At 58.4% G+C, this 13,097-nt stretch overlaps 3 protein-coding genes across 3 annotated transcripts; 2 read left to right on the forward strand and 1 right to left on the reverse strand.

Moving 5' to 3' along the window:
- Positions 1 to 3,470: 3,470 nt before the first annotated feature.
- On the forward strand, positions 3,471 to 6,322 carry SPBR_06570 (carbohydrate-binding protein module family 21; the record flags this gene model as incomplete). Its single annotated transcript, XM_040764826.1, has 2 exons — positions 3,471 to 5,603; positions 5,828 to 6,322. 2 exons carry the CDS (start codon positions 3,471 to 3,473, stop codon positions 6,320 to 6,322), a joined length of 2,628 nt encoding a protein of 875 aa, XP_040617361.1.
- A 1,841-nt stretch (positions 6,323 to 8,163) lies between these two features.
- On the reverse strand, positions 8,164 to 9,693 carry SPBR_07155 (lipase 1 precursor; the record flags this gene model as incomplete). The annotated part of the gene is made up of 1 exon (XM_040765409.1): positions 8,164 to 9,693. One exon carries the CDS (start codon positions 9,691 to 9,693, stop codon positions 8,164 to 8,166), a length of 1,530 nt encoding a protein of 509 aa, XP_040617362.1.
- Positions 9,694 to 10,793: 1,100 nt separating this feature from the next.
- Positions 10,794 to 12,584, forward strand: SPBR_06980 (uncharacterized protein; the record flags this gene model as incomplete). The annotated part of the gene is made up of 1 exon (XM_040765235.1): positions 10,794 to 12,584. The coding sequence occupies one exon, from the start codon at positions 10,794 to 10,796 to the stop codon at positions 12,582 to 12,584; it is 1,791 nt and encodes a 596-aa protein (XP_040617363.1).
- Between the last annotated feature and the right edge of the window lie 513 nt (positions 12,585 to 13,097).

Below are 13,097 nucleotides of genomic sequence, written 5' to 3' on the forward strand. Positions count from 1 at the left end.
TCTTTCACACCTCTAACTTAGTGCTAGGTAAAGAAACTACATACGCCGTACATTGACTAAGTTGTCTGATAGCTTTGTCCGTTACATGCCATCCCATTTCCTTGTTCCTGTTCCGACAGGATCAGACGCGTAAAGAAATATGCACAGTAAGATGCAGCTTCTAGTCGTGTGGCGTAAACGCCGTGCTTTGTACAACATATAACGCTCTAGATACTCGGCATTGGACTGGCGTGGATTACATATTTTCTTTTTCTGTCAGCCCCGTTCGTCGTCAATTGTGACAAGAATGAAAGAAGATGGAAAGCCACGCCAATTGACCACGAACGGCCGCCGGCGATGTGACCGTTGAACTCGGGCACTCGGGCCACAGATAGATTACTGTGCGCGGCGCAAAACCTGCAGAACAACGCCTCGATCGTGCAGCAGCGCCTCCCCGGCCTGTGATAGGCCCGTCCATCATCGTGGAGTCGAGAAGGCTGAACGCAAAGGCTGGTGTTGCGCATTCGCAATCAGTCACAATGGCAGAATACAAGTGGCTGACTGGCTGGGTGGGAAGCGAGCATTTCGCCGACGACGTCATCGACCCAAATTTGCGACAATTACGGAGTACGAGGCGTCTCATTTCCAAGGCAGGAGCGACGGAGACAAGACTTCATGACGAATCCTCGCATATTCACGTTTTTTTTTTGTATTCATGGATTCATGGATTCATGGAGTCATGTAATCCCAACAGGAAAATTTTGTGCAGCAGATACGCACACAAAATGAAACATTGTATGACGGAGTGCTCCGTAAAGCCCAAGGACCAAAGACAAGGACCCAAAGACAAGGACCCAAAGACAAGGACCCAAAGACAAGGACCCAAAGACAAGGACCCAAAGACAAGGACCCAAAGACCAAAGACCCCCGGCGGTGGCAGGGTTGGAGGATCGCTGATGGGCACTGATTCAAGCTTCCAAGCAAAATCTGCAATTGAGGGCCCAGACGCACCATGCTCCTGCAGATTGCAAGAGCCTCGCCCTCTGCGATCGCCAATGTTGTCCTGTTTCATGCGTCCTGCGTCTCGCTGTTTCTAAATTTGCAGCCTGCAGGCTCCGGGCCCGAATTTGATTTTGATTGCTTTGCAGCCCAGACTACCAAGTACGGAGTAATACTCGTACGAATGCACCTTCCATATTGCTTGATCGTCTCGCCGTGACCGGCCACCCACCTGCCCTCTTTGGCGGTGCAACGCATGGCTGCTCCTGCAGTTTTTGGTCTTGCTCATCGAGGCAACCTCAACGTATTTGCCCCCGGCTGTTTGTCGAAAGGCAGGAGCGACGGAAATGCTCGCCAAAATGTACGCCATTCGCAATTTTCACTTGCTTTTGCATCTGCATTCGCCCACCATCACCAATGCACAATGAAATTTTTTTTATCTTTTCCTCGTTTTTGCCTCCCCCATTCCCCCCTCCCCAACCTGCAGACCTTCCACCCTCACCACCTATCTCTCCCCATCCCAGCGCTTCTTACCCACAAGGCCCCCAGCACACCGAGCCCACCCGCACAGAATCAGGCACGCTAAAGGTAGCTCTTGCTTTAGCGCTTTGATGGACCGCCAACATCACCACAAAAAGTTCAAAAAAGTCAAAAAGGTCTGGCGCTACGACCGTGCCGGGCTTTCCACCGCACCAACCGGCGCAGGTATCCAGGGGAGACGGCGGGCTTTGGTCTCGCCCCTGGCCCATAGCCCCCTCTTCCTAGGAAATACTCGCCTCCCTGGCGCAAGTCCGTCCAGGAGGCTGTCAGTGCACCGTTTTGTCAGTTTGACAGATGGGCGTGTGGCCCGTTTTTGTTTTGTCTCCTCCGTTATCCAACTCTCTCCACAGTGGCCTTCCCCCCATGTCTTGTATGTCGTACGGTCGTACGAAGTATTTCTCATACTGATGTCAACAGAGACGTTCAGACGGCCTTAGAATGGCTCACATTGGCAGCCAGACTCTGACTCTGAGCGTTCGTGTCTCACACAGCTGACAGCGTCATTCCAGTCGCTCTTTCCCAGCTGCTCTCGGCGCCTGCATCGCGCCTTCCCTCGTAACAGCCAGCACTGGAATGCGTGAGCTGCTCTTCGTCTTCTCAAAAACGTGCCGCAGTGTCGCTGTGCCATGCCCAAAACGGCCCATAGCACAGCCAAGCCTATAGCCCAGGCTCTAGCCCTCCCCAAAACGGAGGTGACCCCAGCTTGGCCTGGTCTGGCCTACAGACATCCATCCCATCCCGGCGCTGCCATCACCATTGTGCCTCCTTACCAATCCCAAAACGGCACTAAAGCACAGCGTCTGAAGGAAACACATAAAAAAAAAACTGTGAGCCATCCCCATTCCCACTAACACCACACTCCCCTCTTAGTCTCCCACGCCACGCCCTCGCACCTTCCCTGCAGCGTGGTGCCACTTCCTCGACTTCGCTCGCATGTTCAAAACCATCGCGCCTCCCGCCGTTTAACTATGATCCCACACCTTCTTCTCCTTCTCCCTCTTCTTTTTGCTGTATCCTCGTTTTCTTGTTTCTTTTCTCTTCCCTTGTTTGGCTCTGCACGACATAGTTTTTGTTGTTGACTCTGTATATCTTTGGGCCTCCTTCCTCCCTTTTTCCCTCGCTCTTCCTTCATCCGCTCTCGATCGGCACTTGCCTTCTCTGCAACGCCCTCGCTTTTCGACGTTTTTTTTTCGACCGGCAAAGGATACACTCTTCGACACACCTCATCACATCTCGACTCGTTCTCCCTTCTCCTTTCCTCTCGCTCTATCGAACTTGTCGCTGGCGACTCGCCCGGTCTTGTCTCAGACAACTGAACTGGGTTTCTTGTCTCGCCGTCTCTCCACCTCTCTCGCTCTCTCTCTATCTTGCTCCCGTGTCCCATTCTGTTGGTCGACGCTGGGCTTGATTTGAAACAATCGAGAGTCATTGATCCGGTTGCTGGAATATTGCTCGGACAGTCTGACCTCGCTCGCCATTTCACCTCATAATCTTGGTGAGTAACAAAACGTCCAGACATAACAATTCAAAACCACATCAGCAAATGCCCGGCTCCTTCGGCCCTTCCCTAGGAAGCAGATGACCTCGACATCGACACTCGCAACTTCCGTCTTCACAGCCTCGCCCTTGCAACAATTCTTTGTTGACTTGTTTTGAACGGCTGGCTAACCCGCTGCTTCCCAATTTAGACATTTGCGGCGTCCCTACTCCCCGGATACCGCCAAACACAGAAACAGACTTTCAATCTCCAGAGACGCCTTCTGCCGCATCACTGCGTCCTGTCTCTTTTTCCCGCTCTCTCTCTCTCTCCTAGTCACCTAAAAGACGCTCTCACTGTCCGCCGTCATCTATTGGAAATATTCCTTACGACGCCTCTGGACCGGCTCTCACGCCCTTCCGTTTTCCCTTTCCCCCTACCCCCTTCGACCCGAGTTCCCTCCCAATCGGTGGGAATGCCTTACACGCCCCCCTCAAGTCGTTCGCCCGCCTCGTCCGCAGCTTCGTCACCAGACACGAGCCGGCGGCCCTCGTTCAATGCCGCCTCCAAGCCTGTAAATGCTTCGCTCTCCTTCTCCCCGGCGCCATCCTCGGCGCTGCCCCGGTCGTCTTCCTATCTGACAAGACACCGCCGGACGCCCTCGGCTGTTTCCAACTCGTCTGTCTCCACAATCAGCGGCCAGCCTACGCCACAGCCTACGTCCGACAACCTCCATGGCATGGTCCCGGTGGTGGCCGGCCACGGTTATGACGAGAACAGCAGCGTCCGCCAGTCGCCCCCGCCAATCACAGGTGAGCGCCGGGGAATGCCCACCGGCGCCGTCATCTCGCCGCCCGACTCGCCGCCCACAAGCGACGACGAGGGCCACATGGAGACCCGTGGCCGCCGGTTGGAGAACATGTCTGAGCTGAAGCAGTTGCACGACGCCGTTAGCCAGCTGCCCCAGCAGCGCCGCGCCAGCTCGCCCAACAACGAGCCTGCCGACCTAGGCGTCCTGGTCGTCCAGCCGATCCCGCCTGTTGTCAGCAGCATCAGCAGCATCAGCAGCATCAGCAGCATCAGCAGCATGAACGGCACCAGCAGCGCGGAGAGCAACATGCGCCACAGTTTCAGCACAACCTCTCTGGACCACCTCCGCATCGGCGGTGGCCGCAGCAGCAGCATTGGCAGCAACGGTCGCCGCATCTCGCACATGCGGTCGGCCACCGAGCCCAGCGTCTCGGTCTCGCCGTCGGCTGGCAGCTCTGTGGCGAACTCGGACGAGGAGAACGACCTCGAAATCCTGGCGAAACCTCCCATGGTGCGCAAGAAGTCTGGCGAGCTTGTCCGCCCGGCTCTGCGCCTGGGCTCGGGCCGCCGTCCCTCCAGTATGCCTGGCACCCCCACCTTCTCCAAGGTCGTGCACTTTGACTCCCACCTGGAGCACGTCCGCCACTTTCTGCAGGTCGACCGCCCGCTGGCCGTCAGCGCCGGTTCGTCGCCCGTCGAGGTGTACGAAAGTGAATCGGAGTACCCCTTTAACGGCAGCATCCCCGGCATGAAGCAGCAGCAGCAGCAGAAGCGCGGTGGCCCGCCCTTCGAGTGGGAAATTGTCCTGACCAAGTTCCCTGTGGAGACGGCCGAGCGCAAGGCCCTGCCTGTGCGTCTCGAGCGCGTGTGGCTGTCGCCGGACCAAAAGTTCTTGCACGGCTCCGTGTCGTGTCTGAACTTGGCCTTTTCCAAGCTGGTCGTATGCCGCTTCACCCTCGACTACTGGAAGACGACCTCGGAGATCGCCGCCGAGTACAGCGCCGAGATTGTGCCACGCGTCACCCCGCAGGGCAACGACCGCTTCAACTTCACCATCAAGCTGTCCGACCTGGCCAATCTGGAGTCCAAGACCATGTACTTCTGCATCCGCTACAACGTCGATGGCAAGGAGTTCTGGGACAACAACAACGGCAGCAACTTCCAGCTTGATTTCAAGAAGAAGATGCTCGCGATCAACGGCAAGAGCGGTCTGCAGAACGGCGCCCTCCCGCGCAGCCACCACCGCCGCGCAAACGCCACGTCCACGCAGCGCCCTGTGTCGATGCCGGTGTCCCTGGACGACTTCGGCGGCAGCGCCAACGGACATGGCAGTAAGATGTTCGACCAGTCCGTCCACGAGTACCTTGGCGAGTCGGACCGCCCGGCCCTGCGCCTCAAGTCGTCGCAAACCGGTCCCAGCCTGGCGAGCGACAACCTGACGGCCCGCCTGGTATCGCCCAGCGGCCAGGCTTTTGCCAACCGGTACGACTTCGGCGCTTCGCTCTCCGCGGCCATGCAGGCCGCCAAGGATGCCATGGCGACCAACAAGCGTGACGGCCTCTATATGAAGCCGAGCCGCAAGGTCGCCGTCGTCCCCGCTCCGTCCGCCGACGCCGCCGTCAAAGTCGCCGCCGCCTCGGCCAACACCAACGAGCGCGTCATCGCCGTCAACACGACCCAAGAGCCCACGACCGTCGCCCTTCCCGTCGCCGCCCTCGATCGCGACTCGCGTACGATTTTGACCGAATCGGCACTCTACGGCCCCGGAGGCATTGCATCCAAGTCGTACGACGAAATCGTTAGCAAATACTGCTTTGTACGTACTATGCCTGGGTCACCCGACGATCTGTCTCATCAACCCTCTGCCTTCTCTTCAACATCAAACACCTCAGCGCACGTGAACGGCACAGCACAGAGCACCGGACATTGAACACTAACAGATGCGCTTTTTTCCTCTTCATTTAGTATGTCCCGAAGCCATCACTTCCCACTAAGGATGGTTCCTCCGCGCAAAACGGACAGAACGACACGAAGGCTACCTCGAGCCCCGCTTCGACCATCACCTCGGACGGCAGCCCCGTGCATACCGCCCGCACCCATCAGCAACCTTCCCGGCCCCGCTGGCACGCCGACGTACCGATCCGCGATTCCAGTTCGTTGTCCATCCAGAGCGTCGGGTCACCAACCTCCTCCGCATCGCCACCTACGTCTGGCTTTGTGCAAACCTCTCCGGTCACGAACCAGGGCCGCGTCCCAGGCCAGCCTCGCCGTGGTACCATGTTCGCGACCGGCCCCCTCATTCTGCCGGGGGACAAGGCGGATAGCGGCGACAGCGACAGCGCCAGCACGAGCAGCAGCAACACGGCATCGCCTGCATCGCCTGCATCACCTGCTGCGCTTGCTGGCGCGTTTCCTCCCTTTGCTGGAACGCCGCCACCACCGGACTATTCCTTCGTGAAAGATCGGTTTCCATTTGCCAATGCAGACGGCCACGCGGGTACGGCCATCAAGGGCTAGAGGCCAATTGTGGGCTGGTCGGCCACAGTCCTCCTCCAATGCCTCCTGCCGATACCGATGCAGCATGTCATACACCAAAACCGGCAATACCGCCACTTCTCTTATCCACCACAACACACTCCTGCACCTCCCACCCTCCGCAGTATCTCGATATGACGACAGTATCATGTTCTCCTCCTTCTCCTCCCCCTTTCCTCTTCCTTCTGTGCAAAGCGTATATTGTGTTATTGCTTCTCTCCTCCTCTCCTCCTCTCCTCCTCTATTGTTGTATTTTGTTTTTGTTTTGCGACCGCACATACAGTGGTGCAGGTGGAAAAAGGGTACACTGGCGTCTAATTTGTTTCATGCTGTTCTTTTTATGACACGATTTCATTTTGCGAAGCGGCCATACATTTGAGTCTGGTTTTGTCTTGGCGAGTGCAAGCAAAAGGGAAGACGAGGACACGGCACACTTATTCAACAGTATGCAATACAAGACTGGGCGAGGGATCCAGTGCAAAGGGACGCAACCACACACAGAGGGACTCGCCGGGATTTTAGTCAAGCACTGATGGGTTTACGTTTTATAATTTGGGTATAACGGGCGTCGGTGTTCAGGGGTTCACATGGGTTTTTGCTTTGATGTCCTTTTATTCCTATTTTATCGTGAGCGTCTTGCAGCCTACACTAAAAGCCTCAAAAAGCAAAACAAGCAAGCAGAGACCAAAAAAGGTCTACTTGTTCTCGGAGATTGAATCCTAATGTATCATTCTGATGACCTACTGTTGTTTACTGCGATTGTGAATGGATTGTGATACTGTGACACTTGGCTGTGGTGTATGTTGTGCTCTCTCGTATCAACTATCACCTATTCGGTGCTGATACTGACTACAAGGACTCTGCTTTTTGTCCCTGACCTCCATAGTCAAGACAACCAAAAACAATTATTGGGTTCTGGTGGTGTCAGTCTCTTGTCTCAGTGCTGTTGGCCCACTTATTCTCCAGCTACCACCAATCCCATTACATCCTTTCACCAGGGAGGGGCAAATGTTACTGGATTTGGCTGCTGGCAGTGAACTGCCACTGGCTGGAAATGGGAGCGCCGTACAACAGTACGTCGTAGGAAGCACCACAAAATAGTGCAATTACGGCGCAGAGTGTGCGTTCAACCATAAGCAGTCCTTCTAGAAACAGAGTACCAACGGCGTGGACCGGCGAAGAGGGTTGACAATACGCCGGCACAGCGCCTACACGTCGTCTTAGACACCAACGTGCCGTCCACATGGTCCCTGAATGCAGTCCAAGCCCCCTAAACTAAAGCTGCCCCTTCAGGCCTTGCCGCAGCACGGCTATAAGCCCCATGAGTGGACAGGCCAGGCTGTGAGGTAGACGGTCATGCGAGGACGTGAGCGACGGAGGCAAATACAACGGCCATAGGGCCATCTACGGCCGACGTGAAGACAAACATCGGTCATCGGAAACGACAGCGAGGAATCTCAGTTGGCGGATCATGCGACGCATTCCCTGTCGAGTAGGGGTCGGTGTCTTGTTTTGGAGGGCCATGGCCTTGGACAAGCGCGGCAGTGCCTGGATGGGCGACGGGCCGGGCAATGGTTCACGGGAGATGGGCCGCAAGAGGGACCAGAAGGACGACGTCGTAGTGAACAAGAAAGGCATGCCATACGTTTGGTTTATTGCTTCTACTTGGATGTACGTTCTCTTTTTCTTGTTTTCTTGCCCGACAACATGCTTCCATCTATGCGTCTCCTTCTATGTACGTTCCCTTTCATCTACTCTGTATAAAGAATAAGAACCATCGCTCGTGCTTCATCGTCGTCCACTCGCTCCCCCGTCACCCCTCCCTAACCAGCCCCCATCAAGCCCAGACCCGCACCCGGGCCCTCCGTCCACCACCAGTCCGGCAGCAGGTACAGCGGGTCCAGCGCGATCGTCACATCGACGGTCGCGCAGCCCGTCGCCGGAATCGTCAGGTTGCTGGTGCTGTCCGCCGGCACGGCGCCGTCCAGCTTGGCCGACAGATAGTCCAGCGCGCGCAGCCGCCCGCTCCAGAGCTCGTCGTTGTGGCCGCCCACGGTGTTGCGGTGGAACAGAATGTTGGCCCCCTGCCGGCAAAACGACGTGACAATCTCGGCCGTCTCGTCGACGGGGCTCATCTCGTCGTGCGCCGCCTTGTAGTAGAAGCTCGGCATGCGCGGCACGCCGTGCAGCCCCATGACGGCGTCCGCATTGATCACGTCCTGCATCGCCGGGTTGGCCCAGTCGCTGCGCCCGTTGACGAAATAGTCAAACACGTTCTGGCCCGAGTACGCGTCGAGCGCGTCCGCGCCCGTCATGGTCGTCGCGTTCAGAAACGTCGTCTTGTTGTACGGCCCCGTGGGGTGCAGCTGCTGCAGCAAGAACGCGCGCGCCTCCGGCTGCTGCACCGTGATGCCCAGGATCGACGTCACCACCAGCCCCGCCGTGTCCTTGGCGTTCATGCGCTCGTCGACCGTCGTCAGGTTCGGCGACGAGCCGCCAATCACCGACGCGTCGATCCGCAGGTCGGGCGCATACGTCGCCGCCAGCTCCGCCGCAAACTCGGCCGCAAACGCGCCGCCGCTGTACCCCCACAGCCCGACCTTGACCGCGTCCGTCCGGAGCCCCAGCTGCGGCCCCGCCAGGCTCAGCACGGCCCGCGTCGCATCGAGCGTCGCATGCCCGGCCTGGACGCCCGCGCAGAAGCTGGCGTTGGGCCCCTCGTAGTCCGGCACCAGCACAAACCACCCGCGCGCCAGCATGTCGCGCATCTCGCCATACGGCTCGCGCATCTGCAGCAGGTAGCTCGGCGCCGCGTCCGGGTCGGCGCTGTCCGACGGCACCTCGTACGCCACCAGGGCGTGCGCGCACGCATTGGCATTGTAGGCCGGCGACGTCGTATTCAGCACGCAGTTGGCGTGCGATTTGGGGATGAACACTGTGGCCACCGACCACGACGCATTGCTGTGGCTGTCCGACGTGCGGTACAGCACCTGGAACGTGTCGACGGCGTTGCGGATGTTGATTGTCGGGTAGGCATGGGGCCGTGTGCGCAGGACGGTGCCCGGCTTCGTCGATTCCCATCCGGCCGGCGGCGCGTACCAGGCGTCCTTGCTGGGTGGCGGCAGGTACCGATTGCGGCTGGCCGTGGCGTTGGCACGGCCGGTGGCATTGTTGGACGCCGGCACCTTGCCAAAGAAGTTGACCACGTCGCCCGTGAGGGGGCTGTGATGCACGGAAGAGCCAGTGCTGGCGGAGGCAGTACAAGTAAACGTGCTCACGAGAAGCAGGATTGACAAGAGCCAACGCAGAACGAAACGAAAGCCAAAGCTGGCTCGTGATTGGAATTCGGCCATGGTCGTTGTCGCGCCGCCAAAGACGAAATCAATCGTTGCTCAGTCTTGCCTGCCGGGTCCGACAGACGGTAACGAATTCCTGGCGTCCCTCGCTTGCGTCGCCGTTGGCAAAGTGAGGAGGATGTGATGCGATGCAGGTGTGGATGGAAAGGATTGACGCAGCCATATGTGTCCAGCCTCCGGTTTGATGGTGTCGATGCGCTGCACAGTCCCTCATCGGCTCTTGTTCCGGTTCCTGCAGCGAGTCTCTCTTCCCCTTCTCACTTTAATTTGAAGCCCTCTATCCAGAAAAATCAATCCACGGGGGCAATGGACAAGGGCACATAATTATCCGGCGGTAGATGCAGCCGGCTGGTGATTGACGGCATCGCATTCGGCTTGTATGTTGAGGCTCGATTTGCGGGGAAGACAGAGAAAATCAAAGAAACGGTATCCGGCCGTCGTAAAAATAGAAAATCGAATGTTTTTTCTGCGTGCTAAACCAACATTAATTCTCCAGCGGTGTTCTTGACAACTTCGAGAACCCTAGGCTGTTGTGCATATCTCGACTTTAGCCTAGATGTTCCTTTCACAGTAATCCTTTCAAAGAGCATGCGACACTCTGCCGCCTAAAAGAAACTCTGCAGTGCCCTGGCATATCACCTTCTGTTCCGTTTATACCTTGTATAAAGCGGAAGTGTTAACGAGTGGAGGCTCTTGATTGTCAATCGTCCGAAAATAGCAAACACGGAACAGCGATTGGGTTCCTGTGTTGGTCCTGACGGCCGAAGCCGCATGTTTTCCTCGCGCTTCCGAGGAGAATTTGGTCCCGAGTACTATCCTCGCTTCAGTCCGTGGTCCTACCACACACGGTATAGGAAGCAGAAGCGGGTGGTGAGGGGTACTCCCATCGCAGGATCCAGAACATGGGAGAGGGAATCCAGAGAATCCAGAAGCGCTCCTCACAGTCGACGCGAGGACGACCTCCAGGCAATCGCATCCTCTCAACATTACGACAGCCCCCCAACAACAGCCGCTCGACTCTGTTGACGATTTGGTGAACGTTCCTGCACCGCGTCTTGTCTTCGTGCAACACATTGACAGCAGCATCCACGGCCAACATGCGGTTCCTCTGCTTTGCGGTCGCCTCGTTTGCGGGCTCTGCTACGGCAGCATCGGCCCATCGTCCCCATCTCTATCACCGCAACGCTCTCAATCAGACATCGCCGTCCTGTCGTGCCGTGCCGGGCGGTGCTGGCTGGCCGTCCGCAGATCTCTGGGCAGCACTCAACACGACCGTCGAGGGCCGCCTGCTCAAGCCGGCACCACCAGGCGCCGTGTGCCACCCGTCGCAGCCGACGTATTCGGCCAGTGCGTGCGCGGCCGTGCAGGCCAATTGGACAGACGAGTTCTTCCACTCGAACAACCCCGTGTCCGTCGAGTGGAACAACTGGACCAACGACACGTGCGTGCCCGACGCCAGCCAGCCGTGCAGTGGTGCGGGCTACCCGGTGTACGTGGTGAATGCGACGACACCGCAGCACGTGCAGGCGGCGGTGGTGTTTGCGCGCACCAACAACATCCGCCTCATTGTCAAGAACAGCGGGCACGACTATGTCGGCCGGTCCGCGGCGCCGTACGCGCTGTCCATCTGGGTGCACCACATGAAGAACGCCACGCTGCACCGGACGTCGTTTTCGCCCACTGGGTGCTCCAATGTCACCATTGCCGGGGCTGCGCTGACGGCCGGTGCCGGCATCCAAATGTACGATGCGTATGCGCTGACGCACACGATCAACCACACGGTCATTGGCGGCAACGGCCGCACCGTGGCGCTGGGCGGGTTCATCACGGGCGGCGGCCACAGCATCCTGGCGCCGCAGAACGGCCTGGCGACAGACAGCGTGCTCGAGATGGAGATTGTGTCGCCGTCGGGCGACATCCTGACGCTCAACGAGTGCCAGAACACGGACCTGTTCTGGGCGATGCGGGGCGGCGGCGGGTCGACGTTTGGCGTGCTGACGTCGGCGACGATGGCGCTGATCCCGAGCCCCGAGCTGGTCGGGATGACCTTTTGGATCGGCACGGCCGCCGACAACACGCAGGCCTTTGACATGCTGGCGTACGTCGTGGGCCAGTTCCCCGGCCTGGCCGACGCGGGCGTCTCGGGCTACCCGATCGTGTTCAACACGGTCAAGAACTTTATTGACAACAGCGACACCTTCATCAAGGGCATCATTGGCAAGCTGATCCTGCCGAGCGCGCGCAACGCGTCGCAGCTCATCGAGCACATCAAGCCCATCTTTGACCACGTCAACGCCACCTGGCCGCACATGTACGGCGAGTACAACACCACGTACTACCCGGACTTCCAGGCCTGGTACGCCGAGAACTACGACCCGTCGCCGACGGGCCACGAGAACTTGATGAGCTCGCGCCTGCTCGACCGCCCGGCCCTCACCGCCGACCCGGCCGCCCTCAAGCTCGCGCTCGCCAAGTTCTCCGCGTCGGGCCAGGCCACCGTGTACATTGTGTCCGGGCCGGGCGTGCACAACGCCACGCCGCGCGGCGGCGGCAACGCGGTGCTGCCCGTCTGGCGGCGCACCTACGTGCACGCGACGGCCAGCGTCGCCTACTCCCTGCCCAACAACGCGACGTACGCGGCCGACGCCAGGGAGCTCACGACCTTCTTCTCGTCGGCGATGCGCGACCTGGCGCCCGACACAGGCGCGTACATGAACGAGGCGTCCAAGTACGAGCCCAACTGGCAGACGACGTTCTGGGGCGACCACTACCCGCGGCTGCTCGCCATCAAGAGAAAGGTGGACCCGACCGATGTCCTGTGGTGCACGCCCTGCGTAGGCAGCGAGCGGTGGGCCGAGGAGGCCGACGGGAGCCTGTGTCGTGTGTAGAGCTGGGGAAACGAGGGGAAGACGGAGGGGTAGGCGGGCAGAGGGGGCTATGACGTGGTGGCGGTGCGTGGCGATATGTGATGATGTGAGGCAAAAGAAAACAAGCACATAGAAATAGCGAGAATAAAAGGGGTAACGAGTGAACTGTTGCGTGATTCGCAAATGGAAGCCGCGACGGGCGGTCATGTGTGTTGTTTCCGAATGTGGAAGGTGTGGAGGCGGTGAGTCACGTAGGGGCAGTTCAGCAAGGTTACAGCGCTAACACACCGTTCTGGCGGGGTTTCTGCCGCTCTCGTCCACTGTGACAGGCCCGTTGCGTTAGCCTGCATCGACAACATCCCACTAAGACGCATCGCGGCCTAATTTTTTCAGCGTTTTTGCCTCTTCAATTTTCAGCGTGCACTTTACGTCACCGGACGTGCATATAAAGCCGGATCCAGGCCCAGGACGATTACGAGACCAGACGCGCTGCGAAGACGGACACAGAACACAGATATACAAACAAACACGACA

Source organism: Sporothrix brasiliensis (assembly GCF_000820605.1).
Source record: "Sporothrix brasiliensis 5110 chromosome Unknown Cont20, whole genome shotgun sequence".
In the NCBI taxonomy this organism is placed as follows: domain Eukaryota; kingdom Fungi; phylum Ascomycota; class Sordariomycetes; order Ophiostomatales; family Ophiostomataceae; genus Sporothrix; species Sporothrix brasiliensis.